At 34.4% G+C, this 17,349-nt stretch overlaps 1 protein-coding gene across 11 annotated transcripts in view; it reads left to right on the forward strand.

The window, feature by feature from the left end:
- The window catches only part of LOC143221992 (inositol 1,4,5-trisphosphate receptor-like), a 58,456-nt gene extending 42,940 nt beyond the window's left edge, over positions 1-15,516 (forward strand). For 4 of the 11 annotated variants that reach the window (XM_076447767.1, XM_076447766.1, XM_076447770.1 and 1 more), the window contains 26 exons: positions 69-204; positions 275-532; positions 1,795-1,872; positions 3,126-3,246; positions 3,367-3,509; positions 3,614-3,646; positions 4,276-4,463; positions 4,526-4,637; positions 5,480-5,587; positions 7,413-7,530; positions 7,607-7,839; positions 8,049-8,190; positions 8,260-8,555; positions 8,948-9,457; positions 9,535-9,684; positions 9,766-9,958; positions 10,046-10,168; positions 10,254-10,426; positions 11,065-11,229; positions 11,295-11,475; positions 11,549-11,641; positions 11,732-11,889; positions 11,966-12,131; positions 12,585-12,745; positions 12,815-12,976; positions 13,079-15,516. In XM_076447767.1, the coding sequence (XP_076303882.1) occupies positions 69-204; positions 275-532; positions 1,795-1,872; positions 3,126-3,246; positions 3,367-3,509; positions 3,614-3,646; positions 4,276-4,463; positions 4,526-4,637; positions 5,480-5,587; positions 7,413-7,530; positions 7,607-7,839; positions 8,049-8,190; positions 8,260-8,555; positions 8,948-9,457; positions 9,535-9,684; positions 9,766-9,958; positions 10,046-10,168; positions 10,254-10,426; positions 11,065-11,229; positions 11,295-11,475; positions 11,549-11,641; positions 11,732-11,889; positions 11,966-12,131; positions 12,585-12,745; positions 12,815-12,976; positions 13,079-13,180 (4,303 nt within the window). In that variant the 3' untranslated portion in view covers positions 13,181-15,516. The remainder of the gene's footprint in view (positions 1-68; positions 205-274; positions 533-1,794; positions 1,873-3,125; positions 3,247-3,366; positions 3,510-3,613; positions 3,647-4,275; positions 4,464-4,525; positions 4,638-5,479; positions 5,588-7,412; positions 7,531-7,606; positions 7,840-8,048; positions 8,191-8,259; positions 8,556-8,947; positions 9,458-9,534; positions 9,685-9,765; positions 9,959-10,045; positions 10,169-10,253; positions 10,427-11,064; positions 11,230-11,294; positions 11,476-11,548; positions 11,642-11,731; positions 11,890-11,965; positions 12,132-12,584; positions 12,746-12,814; positions 12,977-13,078) is intronic. The other 7 variants (XM_076447772.1, XM_076447773.1, XM_076447775.1 and 4 more) reach the window with 5 other exon arrangements.
- The last annotated feature ends 1,833 nt before the right edge of the window (positions 15,517-17,349 follow it).

The raw sequence follows: 17,349 nt of genomic DNA on the forward strand, positions 1-17,349 counted from the left end.
ATACATCTCAATCCATTTAGCATTTCTCCTATCTTGTATGTACAATTTATGTGATTATTTTTTTTTAGGTATCATGTGGAATTAGTAAAATTATTAGCTTGTTGTACGATGGGAAAAAATGTGAACACAGAAATTAAATGCCATAGTCTTTTACCATTAGATGATATTGTTGCTATGGTATCGCATCCAGATTGCATACCAGAAGTAAGTCTTGCGTTGACCAACAATCTATTTTTATCAACAATAAGTTTCTTCAAATTTGTATATCTTTCAGGTAAAAGAAGCATATATAAATTTCCTCAATCATTGCTACATTGACACAGAAGTGGAAATGAAAGAAATTTACACATCGAATCATATGTGGTCGTTGTTTGAAAAATCTTTCATTGTAGACATGGGTATAATAGCAACTGCCACGCATGATCGTGAACATGCTGATACCACTCTGGAAAATTATGTGACAGGTTGCCTAATGAATATCATTACGACATTCTTTAGCAGTCCGTTTTCAGATCAGAGTACTACAGTGCAGGTACCGTATTTATTTGTTACGTTCTTTTATGTTAAATTTATAATTTTAGTTTCTGTAAACTGTTTTCGTGAATACATACATTCTACCAAGTTTACGGTGTAATCAGTACAAGCCTCTAACAGAAACTTTCAAATTAACGTTAATATTTGTGTGGTGGATATATGGCACCTTTTTTGAGTATGTGAGCACACTGATGCATACGTGAATATTTATGGAGTTGAAAGAAAGTCATATTTTCTTCAATGTATTTATGTGATCTTAATTAAAGCACAACTGTTCGTATTTTCACATAACATCATGTTTTGCTGTTCATTCTGTGAAAAAAACGTGTATCTTTAATTAGTATATACAATTAGAAACTGTGGCTTAATGTTTTAAGCTTCCGATAATTTCTCAATTTTGCACGAGAATATACATACACTAAATTCAGAAAAATTGATTTCTCTTCTGGAGAAATATAACTATAGATTCTTATAGTAAAGGTGCTTCTATCCCTTTGTGGTGGTTCCTATAATTTTATTCATATGAAATCGAATAATTTGAACTGAAATAATTATTGTGTTTCATTGAAAAAAAACTGAAGTTCATCGAAATGGAGGTAATTAGTAGATTACAAATCTGAAACTGCTAGTTTTACCTAATGTAAGAAACTTGAATTCCGTACTCGTATAAAGACAAGCTTAGGTAAAGACATGTGACCTGTACTATAGTAGATCATAAGTATAATTATAATATGGTACCATATAAACGTACTTTCAGGCACTTATTCTATAAAAATATGAGTACAACTAAATAAATTGATATGTTGTAAGCATACGCAACACAATTGACACATTACTTAATTTCGCGCGAAATCTATGCAGACATTCTGATTATTTAATCTGATGATTTCTTGCTTTGCATGATGAACACATTAATTTGATTTTTCTTTGAAACCAAGTACATATCACGAACACGTAAAGCCATTAGCTTTTATTTAAGTACGTTCACTTCTTCTGTTCTTGTTTTAGTGATATATTTTATTTTTATTTATTTTTTTCTTTATTTTGCCTATTATAATATGGTAGGCCAGAGTGTATTGATAAATTGATTACCACTATCACGGTAATATAATTATTGATGTGTGCTTGGTAATTGGTGATTGCATCAGCGGCATGTTCTGTGTTTTTGGCATGCTACACCTGGCCTTCTTTGACTCATCAACATTGGTTTACTGGGTCTGGGTGCTGGGTCTATATGGTGGTGGGTTGATTTACTAATAGAAACATCTGCACGAGGCTAGACTATATTGGAGCATCAAGGAGAGTGACCGGATTACTGATAATAATCTTACTGGCTATGTGAGTATCCAGTTAAAAATGCTCAACCGGTATTGAGCACTTGTAAATACACAATTATACTAACACGATACATGGGGACATGATGCTAGAGAATGACATTAGTCGTGAAATTTCAGATTGGAGAATAGATTTTTGGCATTGTACACAAAGTAGGGTGGAAATCGAAGAAAATTCGAAATGAATATGATATTCTAAAAATTGGACATTTCATATGCGACAACCTAATAGAATCATTTCTATTCAGGTCGTACTTTGATTTCCGTCTTACCTAGTATACAGAGTGTTCCTTTTGAAGTTTCGCACGCAGTTACTTTCTAAACTAGCTCGTTGTAAAAAATATTCCAAATAAAACTTACTCTGTTACTGGGAAAACATCTTATGGTGGTCACAAATTTTATCTAGGTGCACGTGCTTCCGTTTAGCTAAGTAAAATTCCACCTAGAAAAGATTTATGACCACCATAAGATGTCTCCTCCGAAACAGAGTAAGCTTTACTTGAAATATTTTTTACAACGAGCTATAGTTTGGGAAATAATTGCGTGCGAAACATCAAATCGAACACCCTGTATATTTTCTGTTAGAATATATGTAACTTGTCAATATAAAACGTTTCTTGTACATACATGTCTGTATAATACAATAATAACATGAATATGTCAAGTACAGTAGCATGAAGCAAGAAAAATTCTAAAGGAGAAGCATATACTTTTATAGTTCTGGTTAATGGTTTATAAGTACAAATAATATATAATCTGTATTATTATAGAATTATACTAACACATTCACTGTCCTTATTGAATAAATTGTCAGTCTATTATTTAAATTATTAAAAATACTAACAAGTGTTCTTTTGTTCTATATACTAAAAATGTTGTCTAATTTACGTGCTTTTAAAACTTTTCTATTCTATATATTTTCCGCAGCATGAATCTATGAGTCGATATTTACAAGTCTCCTTAGTGAGACTGCTTGGCAATGAGTGTGTTATCGTGAATGCAGAAACAAAAATAACACAACTAATACTAAATTCTTTAATACATTAAAATGAATGCATATATTTGATGTACTTTGGATTACTACAGATAGGGCTTTACGTTTAAAGGCTTGATTTACACAAGAAAATACAAACATATGTAAATAATATAAATTATAGGAGTATAATAATGTATACATTTTCCTACATTGCTCTCATATTTTAGATGTTTGATTGTTCTGTAACAAATTAACAGAAATTTGGGTTTTTTTTATAACAGACGCGACAACCTATATTCGTCCAGCTGCTACATGCAGGTTTTAAAGTATCGCAATGTGCATGGTTAAATGCTGGACAAAGATTCAATGTGGAAAATTGTATAAGGACATTGTCTGATGTGGGTGAGTCAATATTATTTTAATACTATATTAATCCTTATTAGAACTTAGTAGAATATTATTCCGACCTTAAACAAATTTTCCTTTTTCTTTCATTAAAATTTATTGTTTTTTTTTTAAAAGCCAAAGGCAGAGGCATAGCCATACCAACTGATTTGGAAAGCCAGGTTGCTTCTATGTTTAATAAAGCAGCAATGCTCAGTAGACAAACAAGCAAATGGCTTCAAGCTGCTAAACAACCGAAAATAGAACGCACTCAAAGCCAGGTAATAATATACACTATTTAGAAATTATTTAAGCTTCCAAATACTGTTATTTTCGCGAAAAATATTTAATTAATTTGTAATAGATTCAATCTTCAAATATTTAGAGTGACTTAATTGATGAGGATACTAAGGATGAGGTAAAAGTCACTCATTAGAATTTAGCATCTTGCTAGTTTGGTACAGCTTAACAATATTAGTGCTTTAAAGCTAATAACACTGTTCAATACAAATATGGGTTTCTAATTTTCAAAGATGTTTTTTTTATAAATTTTTGTGTGCCGGATATGGATGTGTAAAGTTTGTTTCTGCCAAATACAATTTTAAAAAAAAATTCTATCTAAGAAAAATATAGATTGTCTTAAAAAGCGCAAATTAGAAATTAGAGATCCGAAATAAATTAAACATTTATTGAACAGTGGAATTGGTGAAGGATAATATGTAGTGTAGATTTACCTAAAACCACAATATTTGTTATTACTGAAACAGGGTAACGTATTAGTATTATGTACGTATGTACAATATTATTAAATTATTAGAATCATTAAATGAGGATCACTTAAAAGGTATTTTAAGTTTGTACTGCTTTGTGACACTGTAAAGTTTCAAGTAGCATATTTAATTATGCACTTTGCAAAATGAAACATCCGGAGTATCGAATTAAGGGGTTAGCGACCTGTATTAGAAGAAAGTGATTTTTGCACATTAGAAGCAGCGATTATGTACATATATATATGACATTAACATAGGATAATTAATATTTATTTAGCTAATGCGTTTGGACCGAAGTATTATAGAAGGTTTACAAGATATAGTGTCATTACTGGAAGAGCAATTGAAGCCATTGGTGCAGTCAGAATTATCTTTATTAGTGGACATTCTCTATCGACCAGAATTATTGTTTCCAGCAGCAACCGATGCTAGAAAAAGATGCGAAAATGGCGGCTTTATCCGAAGGTAATCTTTTCCTATGGATCAACTTATATATTCTTTTTTTGTTATTTTGATTTCTGTTTTAGATTAATCAAGCATACAGAAAAATTACTCGAAGAGAAAGAGGAGAAATTATGTGTCAAGGTGTTGAGGACTCTCAGAGAAATGATGGCCATAGATCCTGAATACGGGGAAAAAGTGAGTTTCACAGAATTGTGTTTTGCATGAGCTACAATAATCATTATCATACAGAAAGACACGATAATGTGGAAAAGGGCATTCAGTTGTTTCTCAAGAAATATTGTAGTTATTAATTAATGGTGACGAATCTTCCAGACATGCTTAATGCTTGTTGCTTATTGAAGTAACATTTCCAAGGTAAAGATTATGCGCGCAATTATGAATGTAAATGTAATCTTTGCTATTCAATGTACAGTTTTATATGTATTACAATTATATTATTCTAATTGTTATAGTCTTGTGTAGACTTTGTAATAGCTGTAACACGCTGATAAGAAGAATTATAATTAAGGCATATTTTACGATAATATCAATATTTATTTATGCAAACGAGTCAAGATCTACGTGGTTGGGTCACGTCGAAGACAGATCACTGGTATCAAAAAATGAATTGCATTTTAATGAATTCTACACTATTCATAGTTTCTAGAGCATGTCCTATACGATGAGGATTCGACGCCGTTAATTAGCACCGCACCATGTATTATTGGTTGAACATGTTACCGTTTCAAGTTCTTGTTGAACCTAAAAGTCTATGAAAATTTGTGTTTCCATTTCCACTTGTATTTTACATGTTTGCCGAAAAGCTAAATGCCCATATGTTTCACGGCACTTTAGATGATCAGTACACAATATTACATACATATAAAAGTTTCTTTAGTTGGCAATATAGAGACTGCAAATGCGATAAGACGCAATTAAGCTTTTCTGAATTACGCCATAGAGTTAAATAAACAGTGGGTGAGTAGGTTTCGTAGAATAGATATGTAGGTAAAGATGTTTTCATGCTGCAAACGAAGAGCGAAGGTGTCTCGGCAGAAGAAGAAACAGAACAGCAGACCGAGCCACAAGTCGGAACAGACTGTGTCGACGAGTCTGAGACTCGTCATATGACTCAGCAAGAGCGGGTAAAAATTAAAAGTAGATAACAACGGTAATTTGTGGGCACAACGTATATAAATTGGCAATACCAATTTGATTTCTATTTCTGAGAGTTTGTCTCACCATCACTCTAGCGTTATTTATTGTACGTATACAGTGCGAATTACAAGAAACACACACGGAAATATAATACATTTCATTCCTTGCACTTTGAGATCAACCCTGGCGAGACAGTGCTAGAGGTGTGGGAGGGACGGGTCGAGACGCGTCGGGTTCTCGAAAATTTCGGGATTCTCAAATATTCTCGGGAATCCCGAATATTCTTATGTCATTGAATAAGCCAGTCTATGTAATAACAAATTATGAAGAAAAGTAATAATGTTTTCCATTTTTTTACAAGATTGCAACTTCATATAAATTTTTTACATTTTTTAATTCATCACGAATACCGAATGTGTCGTTCCTTACAATTTGCACTGTATATTTATAAACTCTTCAATATTGAACATCTTTAATTGTCACAAGTGTGTATGCACACGCATAGGATGTCCGGCTAATAAATAAAAAGATTGTCAGTGTGTTTTACTATTGAAACCACGGTACATATTTATATTTTTCTATTGTACGAAATATGCATATTTGAATACACACTTTTATTATTTGCTACTGCTTGTAAAGAACTGACTTTATTACATTATATGATACAATCAATGAAATCTGTATAAGTACAAAAATAATGTACGTTGTGTAAGTTCCGTCTGCATGTGCTTGAACAATTTTCTTACATTCACTAAGTTCGTGCTCTGCTTTTTAACTTATCTTCTCTTGTTACTTTTTAGAATAGATATTAGATTTTATATACTTGAAGTAATTCTGATTTACGATAGGAGACTCATTTGTTGAAACAGTATTGAGTTTTTTTTAGAATGTGGACGATTGGGATAGATGGTTAAGTGAATGTTTGAATAAGTTGAAAAATGTTCAACTTATCGTGAATCAAAATTTATAGATTTATAGCATACCAGTTCATGTAGTGTAAAATATCTCTTTCTAAGTACATCTCAGTATGGGCATAGAGTTTAGAAATAGAAATAAGACAATTTATTATATTTAAATATGTATTATACACTTCTTTTACAGATAGGGTGTACCAATACGTCATTAGATACCTTACTGTTAGAAATTACATCGTTTTAGGAGTATGTTAAATAGAATGAGAGCAGCAGTGCTGATTATTCACATAAAATCATTACATATTAAACAAAATTATTCACACAATTCGTTTTGTGAATAATATCTTCACTTTTACTTTACCAATAGCTGTATATATTGCCACACATATAATATATGTAGATCGTTTTCTACGAAATATTTTAGTAATTTTGCTGCTCTCATGCACCTAATTAATCCTTTTCATTTTGTAATGATGTACATTTTAACTATTTGTACTCTACCCAAAAGTTCTCAAATACCTGAATCTTTAGTGTTGTGCATATTTCTTAAAAAACGAGTAAAATATTTTTTATACGATTCCGATTGCTCTGAGAAATTAGTGTTAGTATTGCATTTTATCGAAACAAAATCGATTAGGATTTTTTATAGACACAGTACGAAACGCACAAATATCTCTGATACTTTAGTGCACAGATAATGTAAATACACAATTTATCTAGTTTTATTATTAGACAACAGGCTAGGTAAACGTTTTTATGATATATTGCAAATGGTGCACGGCGATACCCTTTGGAACATACTGGATTTTTATTCAATTCTGCACGATGTATTGGTACATCGCAGGTAATCAAGCCATATTTCACTAAACTAATGTACCTTCTATTTCCTTTTCCTCAGGGAGATGTACTGAGACACAATCTTTTGGCTCGCTACTTTGGGAAAACGTTCATACAAAAGCCGGAGAATGTAGAAATTGGAGTCTCCCACGCTGCTCCAGTCACACATGGACCAGGGGGTATAAACAGAAATCTAACAAATTATTCATGTGCAATTACATCGTACTTATTTATGAAATTTTTAATTCTTTGTAGCCAAACTTTTGAGCCGCGCAGGGAGGACATTACATGAAATACAAAGTCATCTTGATCGAGAGGGTGCATCAGACTTGGTGGTCGAATTAGTAATCAAAAGTGTCCATTCTCCAAGCATATTTGTGGAAGCTATAGAACTTGGTATCGCCTTATTAGAAGGTGGAAATCCTATCATACAAAAGAGTGTGTTTAATAAATTAATGGGCGATGATTTAAGCCAGTCATTTTTCAAGGTAAATTTGGGTCTCTAAAAAGATCTCAGCAGCTTCATTTATAAGTTGAAAGTCGCGTACGAAATTAATTTGCAACTTTAAAACAACTAACAATAAATCATGCTCTATTGAACGAATCTAATTGTAAGAAATATATTGCAAGTTTTGGACTGACAATCACATTGGCAATCATTCATTAATCACTCCATATTGTCACCACAATTTTTTAGGTGTTTTATGACAAAATGAAGGACTCCCAACAAGAGATTAAGTCTACTGTAACAGTGAACACGTCTGACATAGCAGCTAAGGCTCACGAGGACAAGGAGCAGAGTAAGGAAATCGAGAAAATCTCAAAGAAACGTACATCAGGTATAATAGAATGGTATTTCAATTATTTGCATTAATATCTGTTTACATTGATATCTTCTTTCTATGTAGCGAAACCTAACGGAATCGTAATAACAGACGAGTTGCGGGAAGAATTAAATCAGGCTGCATCGTCTACAGTACAAGCTTTCGCAAATGTTCGCAATCTGGCTCCGGGTGAGGATGCAACCACCAATGCAGCACTGGGAAGTGCATTGGAGGATATGATTGCCGAGAAATTGGAGAGGCACCGTACTGGAGCGGGTGCAGAAAGAGACGAAGGTCAATTAAGCACAAAAGTACTAGTAATGCAACCAATTTTACGGTTTCTGCAATTGCTGTGCGAGAATCATAATCGCGATTTACAGGTAATGCTGGAATCTATAAGGGTTCATTTCGCCGACACTGTGTTTTCATCGACGATTTGACCGACAGAAACTTTCTTCGACACTATGTTTTTATCTACACGGTCAAATCGTCGACAAATGTCTTCATCGACACGGTTTGACCGACACTAACACGGTCAAATCGTCGATGAAAGCTGTGTCGGCGAAATGAGTTGTCGACTAACCGAGGGTAACCCATCTATAAAGGCCATCGCACACACTATCCGTCTTGTCGTCCCTTTTGCTTGTGCAGTCGTAACTTCACTATAGTGAGCGGGTTCAACTGTGTTCGTGACAGATCGTGTGTGGCGGCTTTGATATACACTTTAGCTGTATATTAATTGTTTATTTAATGATATTTGTTTCTGTTGTAGAACTTCCTTCGCAATCAGAATAACAAGACGAATTTCAATCTAGTATCTGAGACACTTATGTTCTTAGACTGCATTTGTGGCTCAACTACTGGAGGATTGGGGTTGTTAGGATTATATATTAATGAGCACAACGTTGCATTAATTAATCAAACGTTGGAGACGTTGACTGAGTATTGCCAGGGACCATGTCATGATAACCAGAACTGTATTGCTACTCACGAATCTAATGGATTAGACATAATAACTGCGTTGATTCTGAATGATATTAATCCTTTGGGAAAGACCCGAATGGATTTAGTGTTAGAATTGAAAAATAATGCTAGTAAATTGTTGCTAGCTATAATGGAAAGTAGAGGTGACAGCGAGAACGCAGAAAGAATTCTATATAATATGAATCCCAAGCAGTTAGTAGATGTTGCGTGTCGAGCATTTCATCAGGAATCGTTGGACGATGATGGCGATGTCGATGATTCATCTACCGATGGAGAAGACGGAGTGTCACCAAAAGAAGTAATAATTTTTAAAAGATAGTTATTGTATGTATAAATAAAAAAGAGTATTTTAACATGAATTTAATTGTCTTTCAGGTTGGCCACAATATTTATATTTTATGTCATCAATTAGCACAACATAACAAAGAATTATCGTCGATGTTGAAGCCATCCGAACAAAATAATGCGGACCCGAAGATTAATAAAGCTCTTCAATATTATGCGACTCATACAGCTCAAATCGAAGTATGACACATATGCGTATATTATGTCTACACATTGCATTATTTGCTAATATAATAACATATTCTCGAATAAATCTTTCAGATTGTTAGAAACGACAGAACCTTGGAACAGATCGTATTCCCAATTCCAGAAATCTGTGAGCTTATTACTTTGGATACGAAGATTAAAGTTTTACATACCACAGAACGGGATGATCAGGGATCAAAAGTTTCTGACTTCTTCGAGAGAACTGAAGATATGTTCAATGAAATGAAATGGCAGAAGAAACTTAGGGGTATGATATCTTGTTAATTTTTTAATGTAAGCTCATTACTCATTTCAACTTTTATCAAAGATTTAATGATGTATTTTTTTATTGTAGGTCAACCAGTACTATTTTGGATGAGCAGTTACATGTCATTATGGAGTAATATTTTATTCAACTGTGCAGTACTCATAAATCTTATTGTAGCTTTCTTTTACCCATTCGTGGATACTGTGCCCAGTAAGATTTTAAGTCTTTATCTTCACATGTGTGTGTTAATGAATATTTTACATGTATGAATATTTTATACGTCTCTCTATTTTAGATTTAAGTTCGCACTTGTCTGGTCTCATTTGGACGGTAATGTTCTCGTCTGCTGTCATTGTTATCACATTACCCAGGGAGTCTGGTATACGCACGCTAGTGGCGTCAACAATATTACGATTGATTTTCTCTATAGGACCAGAACCGACGTTATGGTTACTTGGTTTTCTTACGGTACGTGTAATATAATATTAATAATATCAAATTTAATGAAATTGATAATATAATATACAGGGTGGTTCACGCAACTTGCACACCTATATGTATGTATAACTGCCAAAGTATATAAAATTTTCAGGAAATAGAGTGAAATTACTCGTTAATTATTAGGTTTAGGGCTAATGAAGGTCAATGCTTTTTTACTAAGAATTCGACATTCTTCCATATCTTGGTATAAAAAATATAGTATTTCATTTAAAAAAACAAAGTCGACCTTCAAATCTCCGAAACGCTTCCACCTGTAAAAAAATAAATACTTCTGTATACAAAACTTTTTCGTGCAACACATACTTTGGAAGTTATATGTATAGGTGTGCAAGTTGCGTGAACCACCCTGTATATTCCCAGTAAGCAAAATGCTCGGTTTTGGCCGGGCATCTGCGCCAGCAGCTACATGGTATTCTGGTGGCAGCGTCTGTATTATGCTGGCAAGGTGTGCCCGGCAGAATCGAGCAGATTCCGAGCATCCTATGCTTCGAGCAGCTTCGAGCAGCTTCGAGCGGCTGACTGGGTTGATAATATAAAATAATTGATAATATAAAATAAATTTCATGAAATTGATAATGTGATCTGACATGTCAATTTTGTTTCAGATTGTATTAAAAGTAGTACATCTTATAAGCATCATAGGCAATCAGGGCACTTTAGCAAGGAGCTTAGAGCAAATAGTGACAAACGTTGAACTTTTGTATCATATATCGTATCTTATATTTTGTGTTCTTGGGATTTTTATGCATCCATTTTTCTACTCAGTTTTAGTAAGTATTCTCAGTACTTATATGTGATCATTCGATTCAAGATTTACAATTGAGTCTTTTTGCAGCTTTTTGATGTAGTCTATCGTGAAGAAACTTTGCTCAATGTAATCAGATCTGTTACGAGAAATGGGCGATCTATTATACTCACCGCTGTATTGGCATTAATTTTAGTTTATATGTTCTCCATCATCGGTTTCATGTTTTTCAAGGACGATTTCTTAGTGTCCGTTGATGAGGATATCGTGTGTAAGTGTATATTCTAGTATTACAATACATTCCAAATACATAGGTATAAATAGCATTTCTTGAATAATTTCAGCATCATATTCAGAAGCGAATACGGGAACATGCAACGCTTTGAATAATGAAAAATGTGAGGCAACTGACACAGTTTCTCAATACATTTTAGAAGGTATATCAGCTATTTATAATAGATCATTTAGATATTATTTCTTAAAAATTATACTTTCAATTAATTGAAAAAAAACTTCTGCAATCATAGTGGCCGATAGGGACAGAAACGCAGATGTAATTAATATCGGCGGGGAGTTAAAAGAGCGATCGTGTGATTCTTTGGTAATGTGCATTGTCACAACTCTAAATCAGGGTTTAAGGAATGGTGGTGGCATCGGTGATATTTTGCGAGCTCCTTCCAGCACGGTAAGTAAAGAAATATGAAAACCTCAAAAAATGATAACATTTGAAATATCATTATTTCTGATTCATTCTGTTGCAGGAACCGTTGTTTGTTGCCAGAGTTGTATACGATTTACTGTTCTTCTTCATCGTAATAATTATTGTTCTGAATCTCATTTTTGGTGTGATCATTGATACTTTCGCCGATCTCAGATCGGAGAAGCAACAGAAGGAGTTAATATTGAAGAACACATGTTTCATATGCGGCAAGTGTTGCTTTTTATATGCATACTTACTGCCCAGTAAGCAAATGTGCTCGATTTTGGACGGATATCTATGCACGTATAAGTAGCGCATTCTGCCGGCAGAAAGACGGGGTTAGCGGCTAGCATTGTGCCCGAGCAGCTTCTACCGGGGCCGGGCCGAGCAAAGTCCAGGACCGAGCGGCCAGCATAGTGCCCGGGCAGCTTCCGCTGGGGCCGGGCCGGGCAGATGCCCGGTATTTCTGCCAGGCATATGCGCGCACAGCTGCCTGTCCAAAATCGAGCATCTTGTGCTTCGAGCAGCTTCCAGCGATGTTCTGCCAGTACATATAATGCGCGTTACCTGCTCGCCAGGCTGGGCTCGATTTCTGCTCGAGACAGGCCTGGCTGACTGGGTACTGGGTACATCTCGCATGAAGGATGTAATCTGATATGGAATTTATCCCTTTTGTACAGGTTTGAACAGATCATCCTTCGATAATAAAACAGTGTCGTTCGAAGAACACGTGAAGCACGAGCACAATATGTGGCATTACTTGTATTTCATTGTTCTGGTGAAGGTGAAAGATCCTACGGAATTCACAGGGCCTGAGTCGTATGTCTACGCCATGGTGAAGGTAATAGTCCATAGAGCTTCAAAACATTGAGCCGTGCTTTAACTTTTAAGCTCTGTGTACTTTTTACAGGATCGAAATTTGGATTGGTTCCCGAGGTTGAGGGCGAAGTCTTTGGCAGCGGATGAGGGAGAAGGTGAACAAATAGAGTTAAGAAGCTTACAATCGCAATTAGAATCTACCCAACATTTAGTGAAATGTTTATCTCAGCAACTCACCGAGCTTCGCGATCAGGTAAACCAGCTCTGTTTTATAGGGAAACATTCTTCGTTGCGTTAAAAATTTAGAATAAAATTATGTTCATTGATGTGTAATAATGATCTGCATTTTAACCAGATGACGGAGCAACGAAAACAGAAGCAGCGGCTAGGCCTTTTGAATTCTGCATCCGCGTATATACAGAATGCACCCGCGTATATACAGAATTCTCCCGCGTAAGCATAGGTTGTGCTCGATATTTCATTTACTTAATAATTATACATGAATCTCTATTTGATACACCGAGACGATATTTGATGTATAAATTTTTGTGTGTTCTTGAGAAGCATTTAAAGACACAGGACAGTAATATTAGGGACAACACGAAGGACTATTTGTACAGCTTTGTTCTTACCTTTAAAGATAAATTTTTCGCGTAAAGCAGCACCATTCGAATGAATTACGGACTTGTATCGGCACTGAATCTATTGTTGAATGTATGTGTTACTTAACTTTTAACGAGCGCGAAGAATTTATTATCTTAAATAGATGATTAAAAGATTTTTATTGTAATTTGAGTAAATATTCAGAAGCGTGCATGGAAGTAGGAATTTATAAATTAACATATCTACAATTCATAATGAGATTTTCACGTTTTTGCAACGTGTTTGATAGATTTTTAAGAATGTTACTGTTCCATGAAATGGATATGTAAAATAAATGTCGAGTATTCTATTTCATATGTTAGCGATCTTTTTTTGTGGTTGTGTTAGATTTTTAAATTTGTAAAATAGAAATACGTTTTAATATATTTTCTTGTTGATCGTGTAATTATTTTTTTTCTTGTAAGAACGAGTCCGTGAAATACATTTTTAAATTCATTTGATAACGTGAATTATGTCGCACTTTATAATATTCATGTTGTCGTGAACATCCTCCATATTAATTGCCAAAGTATACCCAGATTTTTAGAGCACACGGGCGCAAAAATTCTATCATAAACTAAACAAGTATGATTAACATCGATAATATTTGCATAATATTGAGAGAAAATAATCTTTTTAACTAGTTTTAACAAAATCAGCTCAAAATTATACAGTATATTCATCATTAAATATTTGTTTGAAATAATTTAGCAAATTAATAATTAAACAAATATTGAATTCGTCCATCTGAGAAGCAATTGATACAGTATACAAGGTTGATAAACTATTATGTTCCACAATTGTCTGTTTCTCTTGAAACCTGGTGCCAATAGGTATGTAAATCGATTATCGACTAATTAAACCATGATTGAAATGATCGTTCAATTGATTACACAGTAGATCATCTTACGCATCGTTAATCGTAGATATTTCTAGCGGATTAATGCCAATGATTATCATTGTGTAGTTATAAACACGTAAATGTAAATTAAGTGTAGTTGTACCAGAAACACGATGAACGAGAATAATGATCAAATCATTATTATGCACTTATTGTTAGTGCAACTACTACGTCATTGATTGACTTCAAAGTTTGCCTGGATGACATCCAACATCCGCGCACGTGCGATTGTGTCTATAAAAACTTTATATAATATACATACAACATATGTATGTATATGTATACGGATATCTTGTATGTTGATAATTTTTTAAAAAATAGCAAAGTTATTATAGGTGTAATGTACATATATTTTGTTCGATGTTATCCATTTCCTGTTACTACTCGTACGCGTAGTTAGGAGTACAATTGTTTAACTCAGAAGTGTCATTTTACATTTTGTGCCAACTTTATAAAATTTTAACAAGATGTTATTTAATGATCTGTAATCACGTGCGCCCGAACGCAAACGAGTTACCTGTAGATGTACATGTTTCATATTCCGAATGTAGAATGTATAAAGCTATTATCTATTATAGATTGTATTGAAACTTGTATGTGAATAAATTGTTCTTTTTTAATAAACTGGCTTCCCCGATTATCCAGGAAAATTCAAAATTGTTTAAAACCACTACATATTTCTTTTTATAGTGCGCTGTTTTAAAACAATTTCAGATTTTGGTCTGTGCAAACGAACAGTTACTCTGTCAGTTCCGAAATGAATTGTTCAGATAATAAATTCTGCACCGAACCACCGACTAGGTACATCTCGTCAGTGCCAGAGAGAATATGAGATCGAGAACAATAGAGAAAAAATAATTAAGTGGCAATTACTACTATTTGTTGATATTATTCAGACAATTTTTATTTTGCACAGAGATCCACAATCTACTGATTATGAATACAGCGTTTCGAGCATTTGTGGCTAGTGGTACTAGCGGGTTTATCCATCGGCTGCCGCAGCACAAGCGACGTATAGCAGTATAGCAGTGGACTGATGATCATCTAATATAATTGTCCGTACCTCCCTGTACTGCGGTATTACACTAGAATGTCTGACGGTGTGCCGAGTCTATCCGAGCTAGTCAAAATTCGTGTTATAAGTGTTTAGAATGTAATATCGATAAGTTATGTACATGTATTATACAATATACAAACACTTTATGTATGAATTTACAATTGAGTAAATAAAGACTATGTATTAAAAAGGATATCTGCGTATTATATTTATTGAACCACCAATTTTTCCCGAACGTCCCACTTGTTGTAGAGTTATACTACTGATATCCGCAAAAATGTAAATGCTTGTCATTGAGTTACTGTACTCATTTGGCATTGCAAAAATAGTGAAACTTTGAAAACAAAAATATTCCAGCGTCTAGCTTGTCGTTGAGTTGTGCTACTGAATTTCGTGCCACCTCCTTCCATGTCATGTTCTCCTAATACTTTCTCAATTTTCGAATATTTTCGCAAATTTTCGGCCGTCTGACTTGTTGCGTTGCACTACTGAATTTTGTGCCACCTCCTTTCATGTCATGTTCTCCTAATACTTTCTCAATTTTCGAATATTTTCGCTAATTTTCGGCCGTCTGACTTGTCGTTGAGTTGCACTACTTAATTTCGTGCCACCTCTTCCGATATCATGTTGTCTTAATACAAAACACAATTTTCGAGAATTTCCAAAATTTTCGCCAATTTTCGACCATCTGACTCGTTGTTGCGTTGCATTACTGAATACAAAACTCAATTTTATGGGTTTTCGAAAATTTTTCGAAGAACGGAACTTTATATTAGGAGAACATGATAACGAAAGAGGGGCACGAAATTCAGTAGTAGAAGTCAACGGCATGCCAGACGGCCGAAAATATTCGAACTCCTAGAAAATGGAGTTTAGTATTAGGAGAACATGATAGCGAAGGAGGTGGCACGAAATTCAGTAGTACAACTCAACGACGAGCTAGACGGTCGAAATTCTTCGAAAATTTAGATTTGTAAATATTGGGAGAACATGACAGCGGATGAGATGGCATGAAATTCAGTAGTACAAGTCAACGGCGTGCCAGATGGCTGAAAATTTTTGAAATCCTCGAAGATGGAGTTTTGTATTAGGAGAACATTATAGCGAAGAAGGTGGCATGAAATTCAGTAGTACAACTCAACGACAAGCTAGACGGTCGAAATTTTTCGAGATTTTTGAACACCTCAAAAATTGAGTTGTGTAATAGAACATGATAGCGAAGGAGGTGTCACGAAATTCAGTAGCACAACTCAACGACAAGCCAGACGGCCGAAATTTGTCGAAAATTTTCGAAAACCTCGAAAAATGGAGTTTTGTATTCTGAGAATATGTTAGTAGAACAACTCAACGACGGTTCAGGCGGTTGAAATTCTTCAAAAATTTAGTTTTGTAAATATTAGGAGAACATGATAGCGAATGAGGTGGCATGAAATTTAGTAGTACAAGTCAACATTATAGCGAAGGAGGTGACACGAAATTCAGTAGTACATCTCAACGACAAGATAGACGGTCGAAATTTGTCGAAAATTTTCGAACACTTCGAAAATGGAGTTTTATATTAAGAGAACATGATAGCGAAGGAGGTGGCACGAGATTCAGTAGAACAACTCGACAACAAGTCGGACGTTCGGGAAAAATGGGTGGTTCAATAAATATTTACGTAGACACGCTTTCTTTATTATATTGTCTTCATTTATTCATTGTAGATTCATACAAAAAATGTACACCGAAATGATACAATGTCTGTACTAATCTTGTTTGTGTCGCCACAGATTTAATAACAGTATAGTGGGTTCTGTTCCATGCTAAAGATGATGTAGGAGCTGTTCCAGGCTAAACATGATGAGCAGACAAAAGTGGCACGGCTAATCCCCGGGCGTGAGCACTCTCATATACTCTGTGGTATGGGATATTCATTATAGCAGCAAATCATTCATGCCACTTTTCCCATAAGGCGTGCAGTGCTGTCAGAATCGACCAAAACTGGTCGATTTTTCCTCTTCGCCTTTTCTCCTTCCACGATCTC

Source organism: Lasioglossum baleicum, chromosome 3 (genome assembly GCF_051020765.1).
Source record: "Lasioglossum baleicum chromosome 3, iyLasBale1, whole genome shotgun sequence".
NCBI lineage: Eukaryota > Metazoa > Arthropoda > Insecta > Hymenoptera > Halictidae > Lasioglossum > Lasioglossum baleicum.